Source organism: Narcine bancroftii, chromosome 14, assembly GCF_036971445.1.
Source record: "Narcine bancroftii isolate sNarBan1 chromosome 14, sNarBan1.hap1, whole genome shotgun sequence".
NCBI classification, from domain to species: Eukaryota; Metazoa; Chordata; class Chondrichthyes; order Torpediniformes; family Narcinidae; genus Narcine; species Narcine bancroftii.
In genome coordinates, this window is record NC_091482.1 from 52,974,850 (window position 1) to 52,988,759 (window position 13,910).

The 13,910-nt window shown below is 40.3% G+C and overlaps 1 protein-coding gene across 8 annotated transcripts in view; it reads left to right on the forward strand.

Annotated features, from left to right (window-relative positions):
* Positions 1 to 13,910, forward strand: part of LOC138749301 (RNA polymerase II elongation factor ELL2) — an 81,244-nt gene that overhangs the window by 33,156 nt on the left and 34,178 nt on the right. For all 8 annotated transcript variants that reach the window (XR_011348549.1, XR_011348550.1, XM_069910517.1 and 5 more), the window contains exons 5-6: positions 1,521 to 1,786; positions 12,934 to 13,058. Coding sequence is in view for 6 of the 8 variants with exons in the window: in XM_069910517.1 (XP_069766618.1) it covers positions 1,521 to 1,786; positions 12,934 to 13,058 (391 nt within the window). In the remaining 2 variants the exon portion in view is untranslated. The remainder of the gene's footprint in view (positions 1 to 1,520; positions 1,787 to 12,933; positions 13,059 to 13,910) is intronic.

Genomic DNA, 13,910 nt, shown 5'->3' on the forward strand with positions numbered 1-13,910 from the left:
AACTTACTTCACAACAATATAATTTTCCCTACCTTACACCCTTTACACTTATTTTTTTAACATTCATGTATTTGTACAATGTATTTACTAAATCTGTAGGTTTCTCCACTTCCATTATGAACCAATTGCCTGATCCTCCCTTCCAATTAGCAGACCCCCTCAGCTAATCCCCTAATCTCACCCCACCACCTCCACTGATCCCTCACCAAATGCTATGGGCTACATGCCAATTTTCTCCACATATCAAACCTTGCCCTGAGATTTTAACTCTTACTTGTTCACCTGCTCTTTTATCTCCCACATGATCATATGTTGTCCATTTGCACAATCTCACCCCTCAAAGAACATGTGTATGAATTTATAGCTCAGAAAACTGAAATAGTATTAATTCAAATGTAAATGTTGAAGTGTGCAAGGTATGAAAGATGCATTTTAATATGTATTTCTATTTTCTAAAAGTTTGATTGGTTTAATAATGTATGTACATTTGTAGGTTTCTGCACTAAATTTGGAAGTATTATTTTCAACTACAGTACAATTCCGATTATCCAAAATCTGATTCTCCAAAATCCTCATATATTTAAATTTTTGGATAAATGAGGATATCCGAAACAATCAGAAATCCTCATTTATCCAAAATTTTTTGGGGGCTAAACTGACCTTACAGTTTGGAAAAAAAATTCACTCGACATGAAATTAGATCAACGATTGTCCTTATTTCAGGTAACTCCCTCCCCTCTCTCTTTCCATGTGTTCTTTACCTAGCCCTATTTACTTTTCTCTCCAACTCTCCCTGTCAAACTGCATGACACTGTCTCCCAGTTGCAAGCGCTCAGAAGAATCCTTTGACCTGGCGTCAAGGAGAGCGGCCTCCCAGGTAAGAACAGGGACCTCGGGCTCAGTGGCATCCCCTTCCCTCCCTCCTCTTCGCAGCGGAGCTCCCAACTCCAAACCCTACCGCACATGCACCCTAGACTCCCTGGTGGGCGTGTGCGGTAGGCTTAGCGGAGAATTCGGAGCCTGGTCTCGGGCGTTAGAAGCTCTGGGAAGACAGGGGCCCGCCTATTCACCAGTGAGAGTTCCAGTGGCTCGGGGATCAGTGGCAGCAGTGGGTTCGTGTCGGGGATCGACAGTGTTGTGGCCAGCATTTTTTTGGGTAAGAATTAACTTTCTTTCCTCGTTGTTTGTTGTTGTTTAAGCACTGATACAAGTGATTTTCTGTTGCTACTTGGCTGTTTTTAAAAAATGACCAGTTCTCCGAAAAGACCATTTATCCGAGATGGGTGCGGACCTGACCATTTCGGATAATCAGAGTTGCACTTCTCTTTTTTAAAATAAGTCACACTTTAGCTGACATCCTTGAATTGTATCTTTTATTGTAGGTTTCCTTAGTGCATGTCTATTTAATATTCCACTGAGTCATGAAAGTCCATTATTAACTTTTTTATTATAAAATAGACCCTTTATATCTTGTTACACGGCATGTGTATCATCATTTATAGCCCAGTCTTGTTTCATAGGTACACGCAAACCAATTGGTGTTCGAAAGCAAACAACAAGCCCAGCTACTGATGTCATTCCACTTCGAAAGCACTCCCCCACTATGATTCCATGCATTGGGGTGAAGAAAAATCCTGTTAATTCCATTAGCCAAAAGCCTCTGAGAGATCGTGTCACCCATCTTTTGGCTTTGAAGCCATATAAAAAGCCTGAGCTAATTGTGTGGTTGGAGAGAGAGAAAGCTAACCCAAAGGACAAGGCTGAACTGCCATATGTATTGGATCAGGTGAGAAAGAACAAAGGAAGAACTTATCTAACTCAAAGTTGATAACTGCATTATTACTTTTGAAATATAATTACCATTGTAATTGAGATGTACAGTAGAATCCCCATTATCCGGCACCTAAGGATGCCTCATATCGGTTTGAATGGGACTCACTATTCCAATGAAAAGGCAAAATACAGTGCAAAATGATAAGTCATTTGAAAAATAAAATCAGCATTGTAGTCTTTAATTATGTGAAGTTCACTTTAATCAAGTAATTCTCAAAACTTACCAAATTTTAATTCGAACCCTGTCGCTGGGGCTGTAATAGTATTATGTCGCCAATACGCTAACTGTGCCGCCGTCATAATTAACTCCTTTTCCCCACGTCGACAGATAAAGACTTACTAATATATGTAATACTCGTAAAGATAAAAGGCACTTTCAGGTGGCCAATTGCCCCGCGCGTAAAGCCGCACGTTTAGGCAATGTGCGGCTGTTTGGAGGCCATCGGAATGTGCAGGAAGCGCTCTTGAGGCAAGCTACGTAACCCTCCTCTGAGAGGGATAATTAGCTGAGCTCAGCAGCTCCCCCAACCACCTGAATGCAGCTGGCTGAAAGCGGATGTTAAAGGGTCAGGCTGCTGATTACAGCTGACACTGGGCAGGAGCCGAATGTGCTCAGAGCCGCATCCTGTGCAGCTGTGTCCTTCAGGTGGCCAGCGTTGCGCTTTAAAAGCTACCACCTGAATGGCAATTTAAAGGGCCGCTTCTTCTTCTTCAAGCGCATTCTTAGCGTAGAATACACCTGAAAAAGCCTAAAGACTCTTTCCAGGCAGGGAAAGGGAGACATTTTAGGAGAGCTGCCCCAGTGGCCTTGACCAAGTCTTCGTTCTGGTATCCTGGTCTGACCGTCGGAGCAACCCTACTCACCTCCATGCCAGTGTCCTGGTTATGCACTTGGAGTGCCTTCCCTGCATTGCCAACCCAAGCCACCTCTACGCCAGTGTCCAGGCCATGGGCTCGGCAGACCTTCCCTGTGCTGACAACCCGACTCACCTCCATGCCATTGTGCTGGTCATGCCCTCTGCACACCTTCCCCGTGCTGATAACTCGACCCACCTCCATGCAAGTGTACCAGTCAGGCCTTCAGCGCAATCCGACTCGCCTCTACTCCAGTGTCCTGGTCAGACCCTCTGCGCACCTTCCCTGCACTGACGACCCGACTCACCTCCATGCAAGTGACAACAATGGAAAGAATGCATTTGCATTGAGGGACATTGCTAGTTCAGTAGGGGAAACCTGCATATGTCCAACAAAGTCTCAGCACTCCTCCTCAGGGTCCATTCACCCAGTATTATTTATTTGGAATTCATTTATTTCCTTTTTTTTGTTTGAGTTTCCAGTGTGTATACCTTTTCTTTTGCCATTATAATATCCCACCAAACAGCAGTGAAATAATTAAGTAATCTGCTTTAGGAAATTTGAATGTGGGATTTTAAAAAAAAACCCAGCTCTAATATTGTCAGTACTTGATACTACCTTAAGTCACATTATATGTTCATATCTCTCCTCGAATCCATGGACTTAAAATTGACAGCAGTGCTAGACTTAAGCCATGGGGACTAGACTTAAGAGAGTGTTATCCAAGGGATGGTCAATGAATGGAATAGAATACTGAGGTGGTTTGCATTTAACCTAACTTTAGAGATATTTTGAAATTGAAAATTATGGATTATAATTTTTTTAATTGGTCTTTAATCCAAATATTGTTAATGCACAATATAAAAAGCATGTACAGTACATTATCAGTTAACCGAAAATCTCAGCTATCCAAACTTTTTATCAGTGCCAACTTGACATCATAAGTTGAAAAATAAATTTCACCTGATGTGCTCATGTGGGCTCTGATGCACTGTTGGTGCCAATTTGGTAACCACAGAGCTCAGAACCAGCTGAAAAGGAAGTCACTGAATGGCAGGTGCCTGCTCAGAGAAACAGGCTGGAATCTTGAGCCATCGGTGAGAGTCTGGAGAAAGTCAGCGGGTCAGACAGCGCTTGGGGAGATTGTCCTCATTTGAGGTAACTCCCTCCCCTTTTCAGGTAACTCTCTCCCCTCTCTCCATTTCTTTACCCACCACTATACTTGGTTCTCTACTGTCCTGGGGTCATCAAAGGGAGTGGACTCCCGGGCTGGAGCAGGGACCTCGTCCTCCTGTGCAGGATCAATGACGGCGTTGGGGAGGCGTCGGACTGGTGATGGTAGCAGGAGCAGGGACCTCGGGCTCCCAGGCAGGATCAGCGACGGCGGTGAGGAAGTGTCAGGGATCAGCGACTGTGGCAGGAGCGGGGACCTTGGGCTCAAGTAGGATCAGCAACAGCGGTGAGGAGGTGTCGGGAATTGGCGACAGCAGTGGAGAGGTGTATTCTGCTGAGCTACTGGGCTGCTTAAAGCCTTTATTCAGTTATCCGAGAAATCCAGTTAACCAAAAAATGTCCAGGCCCATTTTTCAGATAACAAGAAGCGTACTGTATAGATTTTAAATAGCACAATTTCTGAGTTTTTTTAAATAATTTTTTTATTTTTCACACTGTGAACCATAACAACCAAAATATGTACAAACGTTTCTCATTAAATATACACAGTAGCATTTTCCCCCTTTTTTCCCCTCTTCCCTCCCTCCCCCTTCCCACCCCCCTCCAAAACCAATAAATATTCAACATATACAATACAATAAAAACATAAAACATGGTCTTCACACAAAGTAAAAACAAAGAAGAAAAATGTGTCATCTACTTTTGCACACTAAATCAAATAGTTTTGTCTTCTTATCATTTTAGGGGATGGAGGTCCAAGGCAAGCTCTCTGTTATGTTCCATGTATGGTTCCCAAATTTGTTCAAACAATGTGACTTTATTTTTTAAATTACTATATGAGTATTTGAGGTCAATTTTACTAGGTGGGAATTATTTTCTGAGACCACTAGCTTGAAAACCAGAGCAACTTGTTTTTAATGTAGCTTCTTTAATTTAGCATAATATTCCAAAGTAGTTCATACAAAATTTGTAACCATATAAAATTTGACATAAAACTTGTGAGTTACATATGGATAGATGAATAGAAATTTTATTGAAGACTTTAATAATTGAAAGTGAATTTGAGTTTTGGAAAATAATTTCAAAATTTGTGACCTTGATGAAAAAATTAAATAAAGGAATGATTGAGAGACAAGAATTAGAGGAGCTTCAAATAAAAACACAATGCTGGAGAAACTCATCAGGTCAAACAGTGTACTTTTATATAGCAGTGATTAAGATACATAACCAACGTTTTGGGCTTGAACCCTTCATCAAGGTGTGAGCAAAGTGTAGGCAGGTGCCCAGACCAAACAGCCTGTCTGCATTGTGTTTTTACTTCAAGCATGGTATCTGCAGACCATTGTTTTTTATTTCTTAACTGGGGGAGCTTGTTTTTCTAGGTAGATTAAAAAGCTCTAGGAAATCAAAAAGATATGAAGGGAAAAGCCATGGAGGTACTTGAAAACATAATTGTTTGCTGGAACTTGGTGTAGGTTTCCAAGCACAGGAGGAGTAAAAGGTGAATGGGGCTTGGTACAAACTAAGAGATTGGAAACTGAGTTTTAAAAGAGGATTAAAGATAGAATTAGTGAGGTCAGTCATTGCACTTGGATAGTCTATTCCCAGTGCCCACTTTGAGATAAGGAGCTCAATAGTTTAGAGAAATCAGAATGATCAAGTACAGCTTGTGTTTGGAACCTGCTGGATGATGTTGCTATGGGGCATCGTGTAGATGAACCAAGGACATATTGTTGGAGGACACTGGAGGTAGAAGCACATGCACAAGAAGAAAAGCTTTTTCAGGTGATTTAAAAAAAAATATAAACATACAGCAAGATAACAGGCCCTTCTGGCCTATGAATCTGTGCTGGCCAAATTCCCTAATTAACCTACAACCCCTATACATTTTGAAAGGAAACCAGAGAACCCAGAGGAAACCCATGGAGACACAGGGAGAACTACAAACTCCTTACAGACAGTGCTGGATTCAAACCCAGGTCGCTGGCGATGTAATCGCATGCGCTAACCGCTACGCTAACTGTGCCGCCCACTTCTTGCCAGCAACTGAATGGATATTTATGGAACCAGGCGAAAGATATTGCAAACAGGCAAATGGTGATGGAGCAGGTTGTTATGTAAAGTTTTGTAGGCAATATGAAGAGGGAAAAATGTGTTTAATTATTTTTAATTTATTTAAAAACTTTGATCATACATGTAGTCAAGTACAAAATTTAAAAGTACAAGTGCAAAAGTAAATCCAGTATTTACTCCAAGATGGTTGTACCCCAACCCCCACCCACCCAAGAAAGACCCGAAAGTTTTTAAAAAAATAAATTTAGAAAGAAAAGCAAAATGGACTGCTGAAAAGAGCAGCTCATTCACGGATTATAAATTCCTATTCGATTAATTTGCTTTGGAGAAAATCAACACAGGTTTAGAGGATTATGAAGAACATAATTAAAGATTTACACCTGAGATTTGTAAATATGGACTCCAGACTTGTAAAAATACGTGGTACTTATTCCTCAAGTTACAGATAATTTTCTCGAGGGGAATACAACTGTATTTCTGCATTCCAATGTGCCATTCTTAGATGTGAATCAGACTTCTATGCAACTGTGTTATACATTTTCTAGCTACCGCCGACACAATTTTTACAAATTCTGTTTGATGTTTGGGTAGCTTGGTTCTTTTCCCTGTAATATTACCCAGTAAAAATATTTCTGGGTTTTGTGGAAATTTGATTCGTGATCTGTTTTAAGAAATTTCCTAGATCAACCCAATAAGGCCTTACTTCAGAACATAACTAAGTTGAATGTAAAAATGTTCCTAGCTCCTCGCCACATCTAAAACATTGGTCTGATGGTTCTGAATTTAATTTGTTTAATTTCGGTGGTGTGAGATATAATTGATGCAAAAAATTATATTGTACTAATCTATATCTTACATTTATCATGTTAGTCATACTATCCCAACCTAGTTTGTCAATTCTTACGTTAAGTCTGATTCCCATCTCTGCCTGGACTTGTGAACCCCCCCTGTTTGGGTGTTCCCATTTGAATTTAAAGATACATTGCTGAAGTAAACTTCTTTGTACTTCCCTTTCGAATCTCCACATCACTATAATTTGGGGAAATTGTTATTATCAAATTATGCAAAATATTGTTCATGGTTTAGAAAAAGGCCTCAGCTTTACGGATTGGAGTGATTCAGAATATTGAGTTTCAGAAATGAGAGCAGCACTGGGTTTGGTGTGAGGAGTTGGCAGGCATAGAAAGAGAAAATCATGGTCATTTAAAATATTGCATCAAAGAAAAACAAGACGGCGAGGCTAACACAAATCAGTAGTTCTAGATATACAATGATGAATGGGTTATTTGTAGACCTGCATTTCATTCCCAGGGTTAGATAATTTTTCATAACTTGGCAAGTAGAGGAATGTGGGTGGCATGAAAGAATTGCACAACTTTGTGTAATGTACATTGGTGTTTTGTCAAGAATTTAGCAGAATTAATAAATTGAAGAACAATATTTTGAGGTCACCGTCATAACTAAATATTTTTAAGATTGACACAAAACTAAACATTCTTTCAATTTTCTGATGCATTCCGTACAAACTATATTAATGTGTCAGATTGCTGGTCCTGCTACTATTCAGTTTATATTAATTGTTTATTTTTAAGTCATTAAATCGTTCATTTTTGTTTTGGATTTTCAAGAATTTTTTTCCCTTGGAAACACTTAGATTTGTTATCCTCATGTCGCTTATTGCGCACAAGTACAATTTTAGATATACGAGCAAATCCTGTTGTTCTTATCAGTTTGTCCAGATATGTAACAATATTACAAAATATTCTATTTCTTGAAAAAAAAATTTCACATGTGCTTGTTACCCTGAGCAAAGCATTTAGTGGAAGTCTATTTTCAGGGGATTCAGTTGTGCTGATAGGATATTAAGAAATCTAAATGGAAAAAAATAAATCGCTAATTGGTAGATCACATAATTAATTAACACAAATTAATTTCCAAGGGAATCTAATGTGGAGGAAGAAATTCCTTGCCCATAGGAACATTCAGTTATTCACTGCAAATTCTGTTGGTATGTTGAAAGCACTGCAATTGTAGATATAATATTTTGCTGTCCACTTTTTTTGGATCTGGAGTTTCTCTGGAAATAGTTAGCAATCCATCTACAACCAATTTTACTCAGAATTAGTTCGCATCTTCAGGATAACCAATTTGGGGATGTAAACAGCTCCTTACAGCATTGCAATACATCTTGATTGATCTCAGTTGGAAATAACACTGGACAAGCTGTTCCTTTTAGTAAAAAATACAGAAATGCTGGAGGAACTCAGCAGTTCTCACGGCTATATAACCAATGTTTTGGGCCTAAGCCCTCCTTCATGGTATGAGTAATAAGTAAGTAAGGGGAATAAAAAGGCTGGGGGAGAAGGGAATAAAAGGACAAGGGGAGGAGCATAGGCCGACAGGCAAAAGGATTGGAAATGGATAGGAGGACAGGTGAGAATTGGCTCTGTGAGTGAGGAACTGCAGGAAAGGAGGCTGCGAGAAAGGGAGAGAGAGTACCAGATGAAAGGAGAAATAGGGAATGGGGAGAGATGGGGTAGAGGGGGGGTGCTAATGGAAACCAGAGGTCCATGTTCCTGCTATCCGGTTGGAGCATGCCCAGACCAAAGATGAGTTGTTCTGCCAATTTGCAGTTGGTCTCAGTCTGGCAGTGCAGGATAACATGGTCAGACATGTCGGCATGGGAATGGGGCAGGGAATTGAAATGGATGGCCACTGGGAGATCCCTACCATTGCAGCGCACAGAGAAAAGACGCTGAACGAATCAATCTCCCAGTTTGTGTCAAGTTTCTCGGATGTAGAAGGGACCACAATGGGAGCACCGAATTTAGTAGATGACCCCTGCAGATTTACAAGTGAAGTGTTGCTTCACTTGGAAGTACTATTTGGGAATCTGAATGGTGGTGTGGGTGCAAAAATAGCTAGATGGCAACAAGGTGATTGGTGGGAAAGGAAGCACGCATGAGGAAGTCATGGAGCAGTCCATGCCAAAGGTGGAGGAGAGAAGGTTTGTATGGTGGTGAGATCTTATAGTGCCTTCTATTTCAGAGAAATTTCATATCAGTAATTTTTTTTGTAAAAATATTGACACCAATGATATCTTTCTTCATGCTTCTTTGAACACCTTGAAGCACTTTGCTTGCTGAGAAATTATATTACTTTTGTCAGTTATATGCTGATTTCACCATCAATTCAATCTTCCTGCTGCAAATGGCTCAGAGGCAGGTTAATTCTCTCTGTTCCCCATTTGTTTTAGCTGCTTTCCAGTTTATTTTAATTTAGGGGGGGGGGAAAGTCACTCCCGTGTCCCCAAATTAAAAATTTAAATTGCAGTTATCGTAGTGGCCCGCGAACTGCGTGGCGACCTGGCTCAGAAAATAGCTGGCGAACGCAGTGATCGTGAGGCCCCCACAGGGGCCAACAGCCGTCATCCCGCGTGAGGTCCTGCATGGTGGGGAACAGCAGGCAATGGTAGGAATGCCAGCCAATCGTCAGAGGCAGGGAGTGAAAACAGAAAGAGCTAGCAGAGCAGTAAATCAGTCTTCAACCTCGACTCGAGTATGTGTATGTTGCTCTTACTTAGCGTAGTGCGCACGCTACAATATAATTAAAAAACAACATTTGTCTAGTTCTGTGAAAATTCGATCTATATTTATGCTTTCCAGCTTGAAGTCTCACTTGGGTTTTTTTTGGCACCTCTCACTAGAAGTAATCTGATTGCCAAAACCCAATGCTCTCTTTTTCATTTGCTATGCTTTATGAAATACTTTTTCTCCTGATCATTTCCCAGTCCATTGCATCTCCAGAGGCTCTCAGCTTGTTAACCCAGCTGCAATGTTGTCCCAATGTCTACTCCTTGATTGCAAAATTCATCTTTTGACCCGAAAAGTAAGAATTATTTTATATTTATGTTCAGAGGGATATATTGTGTGGCTTAGTCACCTGAAAATTGAATGCATGTGAAACAAAAATTCTTAAACTCTTTGATTTATGTAGGATCAATACATTCACTCCACTGTTATTATTTCGCAGATTTAGCAGCTCATGAAAAATATAATTTGAAGCAGGATTATAATTTTTATTCGATTATTTCAGATTGTAAGCATGTATTTTCAGTTTTCCTGTCCCCTTTCAATTACAATGCAGAATAATGTAGTACAAATGCAACTTTTGGGCCTTGGAGACTATTGACTCTTTGAAAGAGAGTCCAATTAGCTTCAGTTCAAACTCCCAGCAGTATTTTTCTCTTTAAATCATTTATCCAATTGCATTTTGAAAGCAGCTATTGATTCCATATTCAGAATTTATTATTATGAGCAAGTCATGAAATTCGGTGTTTTGTGACAGCGTCACAGTGCAAACCATCTTACAACAGTAATATTTTTCTTCAAAATTAAAATAGTGCACGAAAAGGAAGGCAGTGTCTTTGATTCATTGATTATTCAGGAATCTGATAGCAGCAGGAGGAAGCTGTCTTTGTACTGCTGAGTGCTCACCTTTAGGTTCCTTTACCTTTTCCCCGATGGTAGCAAAGAAGTGAGGGTGTGGCCAGGGTGGTGGGGGTCTTTGAGGATAGAGGCTGCTTTTTTTTTAAAGACACCGCTTCTTGTAGATGTCATTGATGGGATGAAGTCTGGTACTTGTGATGTCGCAGGCTGAGTTTACCCTCCGGAGATTTTTCTTGTCCTGAGATTTGGCACCTCCATACCAAATAATGCTGCAACCAGTCAGAATGGTCTCCAGGGTACATATCAAATCTCAAATACCTCACAAAGTACAGCCACTGGCGAGCCTTCTTCACGATTGCATAAACATGGAGGCTCCAGGACAGATCCTTGGAGATGTTGACACCCAGGAATTTGAAGTTTTGACCTTCTCCACTATTGAGTCCTCAATGAGGACTGGGTTGCAATCCCCCGATTTTCTCATGACATCCACAATCATCTCCTTTGTTTTGCTAACTTTGAGTGCAAGGTTGTTGGCATGCATCACTCTGATAGATTGGGAGATGGGGAAGTGCAGAGAGACCTAGGGGTTCTTATGCACCAGTCACTGAAGGCGAGCATGCAGGTACAGCAGGCGGTTAAAAAGGCAAATAGTATGTTGGCCTTCATATCAAGAGTGTTTGAGTATAGGAACAAGGGTACCTTACTGCAGCTGTACAGGGTCTTGGTGAGACCCCACCTGGAGTATTGTGTGCAGTTTTGGTCACCTTATCTAAGGAAGGATGTTCTTGCAATGGAGGGAGTGCAGAGGCGATTCACCAGGCTGATACCTGGAATGGCAGGAATGACTTATGAGGAAAGATTGCGCAAATTGGGATTGTACTCGCTGGAGTTTAGAAGATTGAGAGGGGATCTCATAGAGACATATAAAATTCTGGCAGGACTAGACAGAATGGATGCGGAAGGGATATTTCCAATGGTGGGGGAGTCCAGAACCCGGGGCCGTGGTTCAAGGATAATAGGCAAACCATTTAGAACCAAGATGAGGAGGAATTTCTTTACCCAGAGCGTGGTGAATCTGTGGAATTCATTGCCACAGAGAGCAGTAGAGGCAGGTTCATTGAATCTATTTAAGAGGGAATTAGATCTATTTCTTCTGTATAAGGGAATTAGGGGTTACGGAGAGAAGGCGGGGACGGGGTATTGAACTTTAAGATCAGCCATGATCTCGTTGAATGGCGGAGCAGGCTTGAAGGGCCGAATGACCTACTCCTGCTCCTATCTTCTATGTTTCTATGATAACACAAAAAATAAGACTGTTTTCTCCTTGTGTCAGTTATCTTGGTTATTCTATCCTCAACTTGCATCCATCACTTGATTATTCACAGAAGAGGACATTGTAAATAAGGCACAATCAGAAAATGTCCTAAAAGTGCCACAGAAAGGGGCAGGAAACATCGTATCCAATTAGGATCAGAATGAATTGAATCAAATTGAAGTTTGTAGTCTTTAAAGAGACAAACAGATGTACCAACACAGCTCCTCAATAGAACTATTGGAATAAAGTTGCACAGTATTAGACCTAAAGTAGCTTCCCTGAGTAAAATGTGAGTCTAGTGGTTTCATATTTTTTTTTGTACAGGAATTTGCATAATATAGTACCTTTAATACATTTGCGTTAATGTAGGAGTGAACAACACAAAAAAATTGGGGTCTATTATACATCATCAAATTTTCCTCAGTTTGAGCTTAAAGACTAAATCTGGATCTTCTGTCATTGACAATATCTTGTTGCATCTCAGTTCAGTGCAACTTTGTCAAAGTGAAGACCATCTATAGAAATACTTGATTTCAGATTTTTATTAGTTTGTGCAAGGGACATTGTCCTGTCTACAAATCTTTCTGCATCCATTTTGTGTGTCTTTACATCAATGTTTAACATGGATAATTTATTTAAAACATGTATAAAATACCTGTCCATTTTTCTTCAACTGGAATTGTAAGCTTTAAGCATTTTTCTAATTCACTGTTTATTAGTTAAATTAATCACTCAAAATACCTTCGGGGGGTGGGCGGGGGGGAATTAGGTCACTAATTTACTCCCTGGTCTCTGTGAAATCTAAAAGTAAAATACTAAAACTTCAGTAATGAATGTGACAGCAGAATACAGATTATAAAATGTTGAACCAAAATCGCAAAATTTATCAGTGCTAATTCCAAGTCAGTACAAGCAAGCCCCAGCACGTAATGCTACTCTGTTTCAGAAACAACAGGTTTTAGGGATTGAATTCCAGCGATTTGTCTCACTACTCCTAACTGCTCTGAGTCAGGAGATGGCCTGAAAAGAAGCACGCCACAAAATAACCAGGATCTTTTGGCTTGGCAAGAAATGTGCATTCCCTTGTGTCTCAAAATATTTGGGATGGGGGAAAGTCATAGTTCTCTGATGAAGCCAAGGAATCTGGATACATTCTGAAGAACAACAGTGTGCCAGAAGCACCACCTTTGTTATTAAAATTATTTTTCTCTGAGTGTGTGTTTATTCTCAACATAGGTGGCAAAGTTGAATACAAAGGACAACAGCTACACACTAAAGGATGAACTCTATAAGGAAATTCAACAGGATTGGCCTGGATATAGTGATGAGGAAAAGCAGCTGATACGGAGGCATCTAACAAGGTAGGTTTTTGTGAATCCACAATTCTTTTAAGACTTTGCTTCCAATATAATTTCCTCAAACTGGCTTGCACATCAGGGGAGCCAGAAGTGATTTTTTTTAAAGATAATAAAGCAGCCCATCTCTGCATGAAGGAAGCTTGACCGTGGATCTAGGTGCGTATTAATCAGTGGCAATTCCAACTCACTCCTCTGTTATTTAATGGCATTACTGATAATACCAAAAGACTGGAGTTGCAGGACGATAGTCTTTTAATACCATAAGACGGACCATGCTCTTATTCTGGTCCGATTCCAGGACTCCTACTGAGGGATGGACTTGGCTTTATTAGGGGATTCCAGGGGGTGGAGCCACCAAGGGAAGGCAGGCCAGCCATACATGTGAAATAAACATGTACACAGTGCCAGTAACCAAGTAAAAGTGTATAGTGGTGTATTACCACAATTACAATCACTGAGCCCTTCACCATAAAAATCACAGATAATCAGTGATAAGAAACTTTAGCCATGTCGTCAGATGTTGGTTATCGTGCTAAGAGTGACCCATTACCTTGTACTTTAAAACCTTTCAATGATCTACAAAGTATATCAGAGGTTAAAAGAATAATCTTCACTCATCTAGAATACAGCTCTAACAATACTTAAGCTCAGCACCACCCAACATCAAGCAGCTCTCTTGATTGGCACTTTGTTAGCCAACCTAAATATTTAAGTTGATTATTATGTCTGCAGTATGTTCAGTCTACTAAAAATAGCACTGTGGTTAATAACTAAAACTTCTCCAACAACTATCTATATACCATTGAGTAGAACAAAGCCAGCATGTGCGTGGATAAGCCACCGCCTGCAAGATTC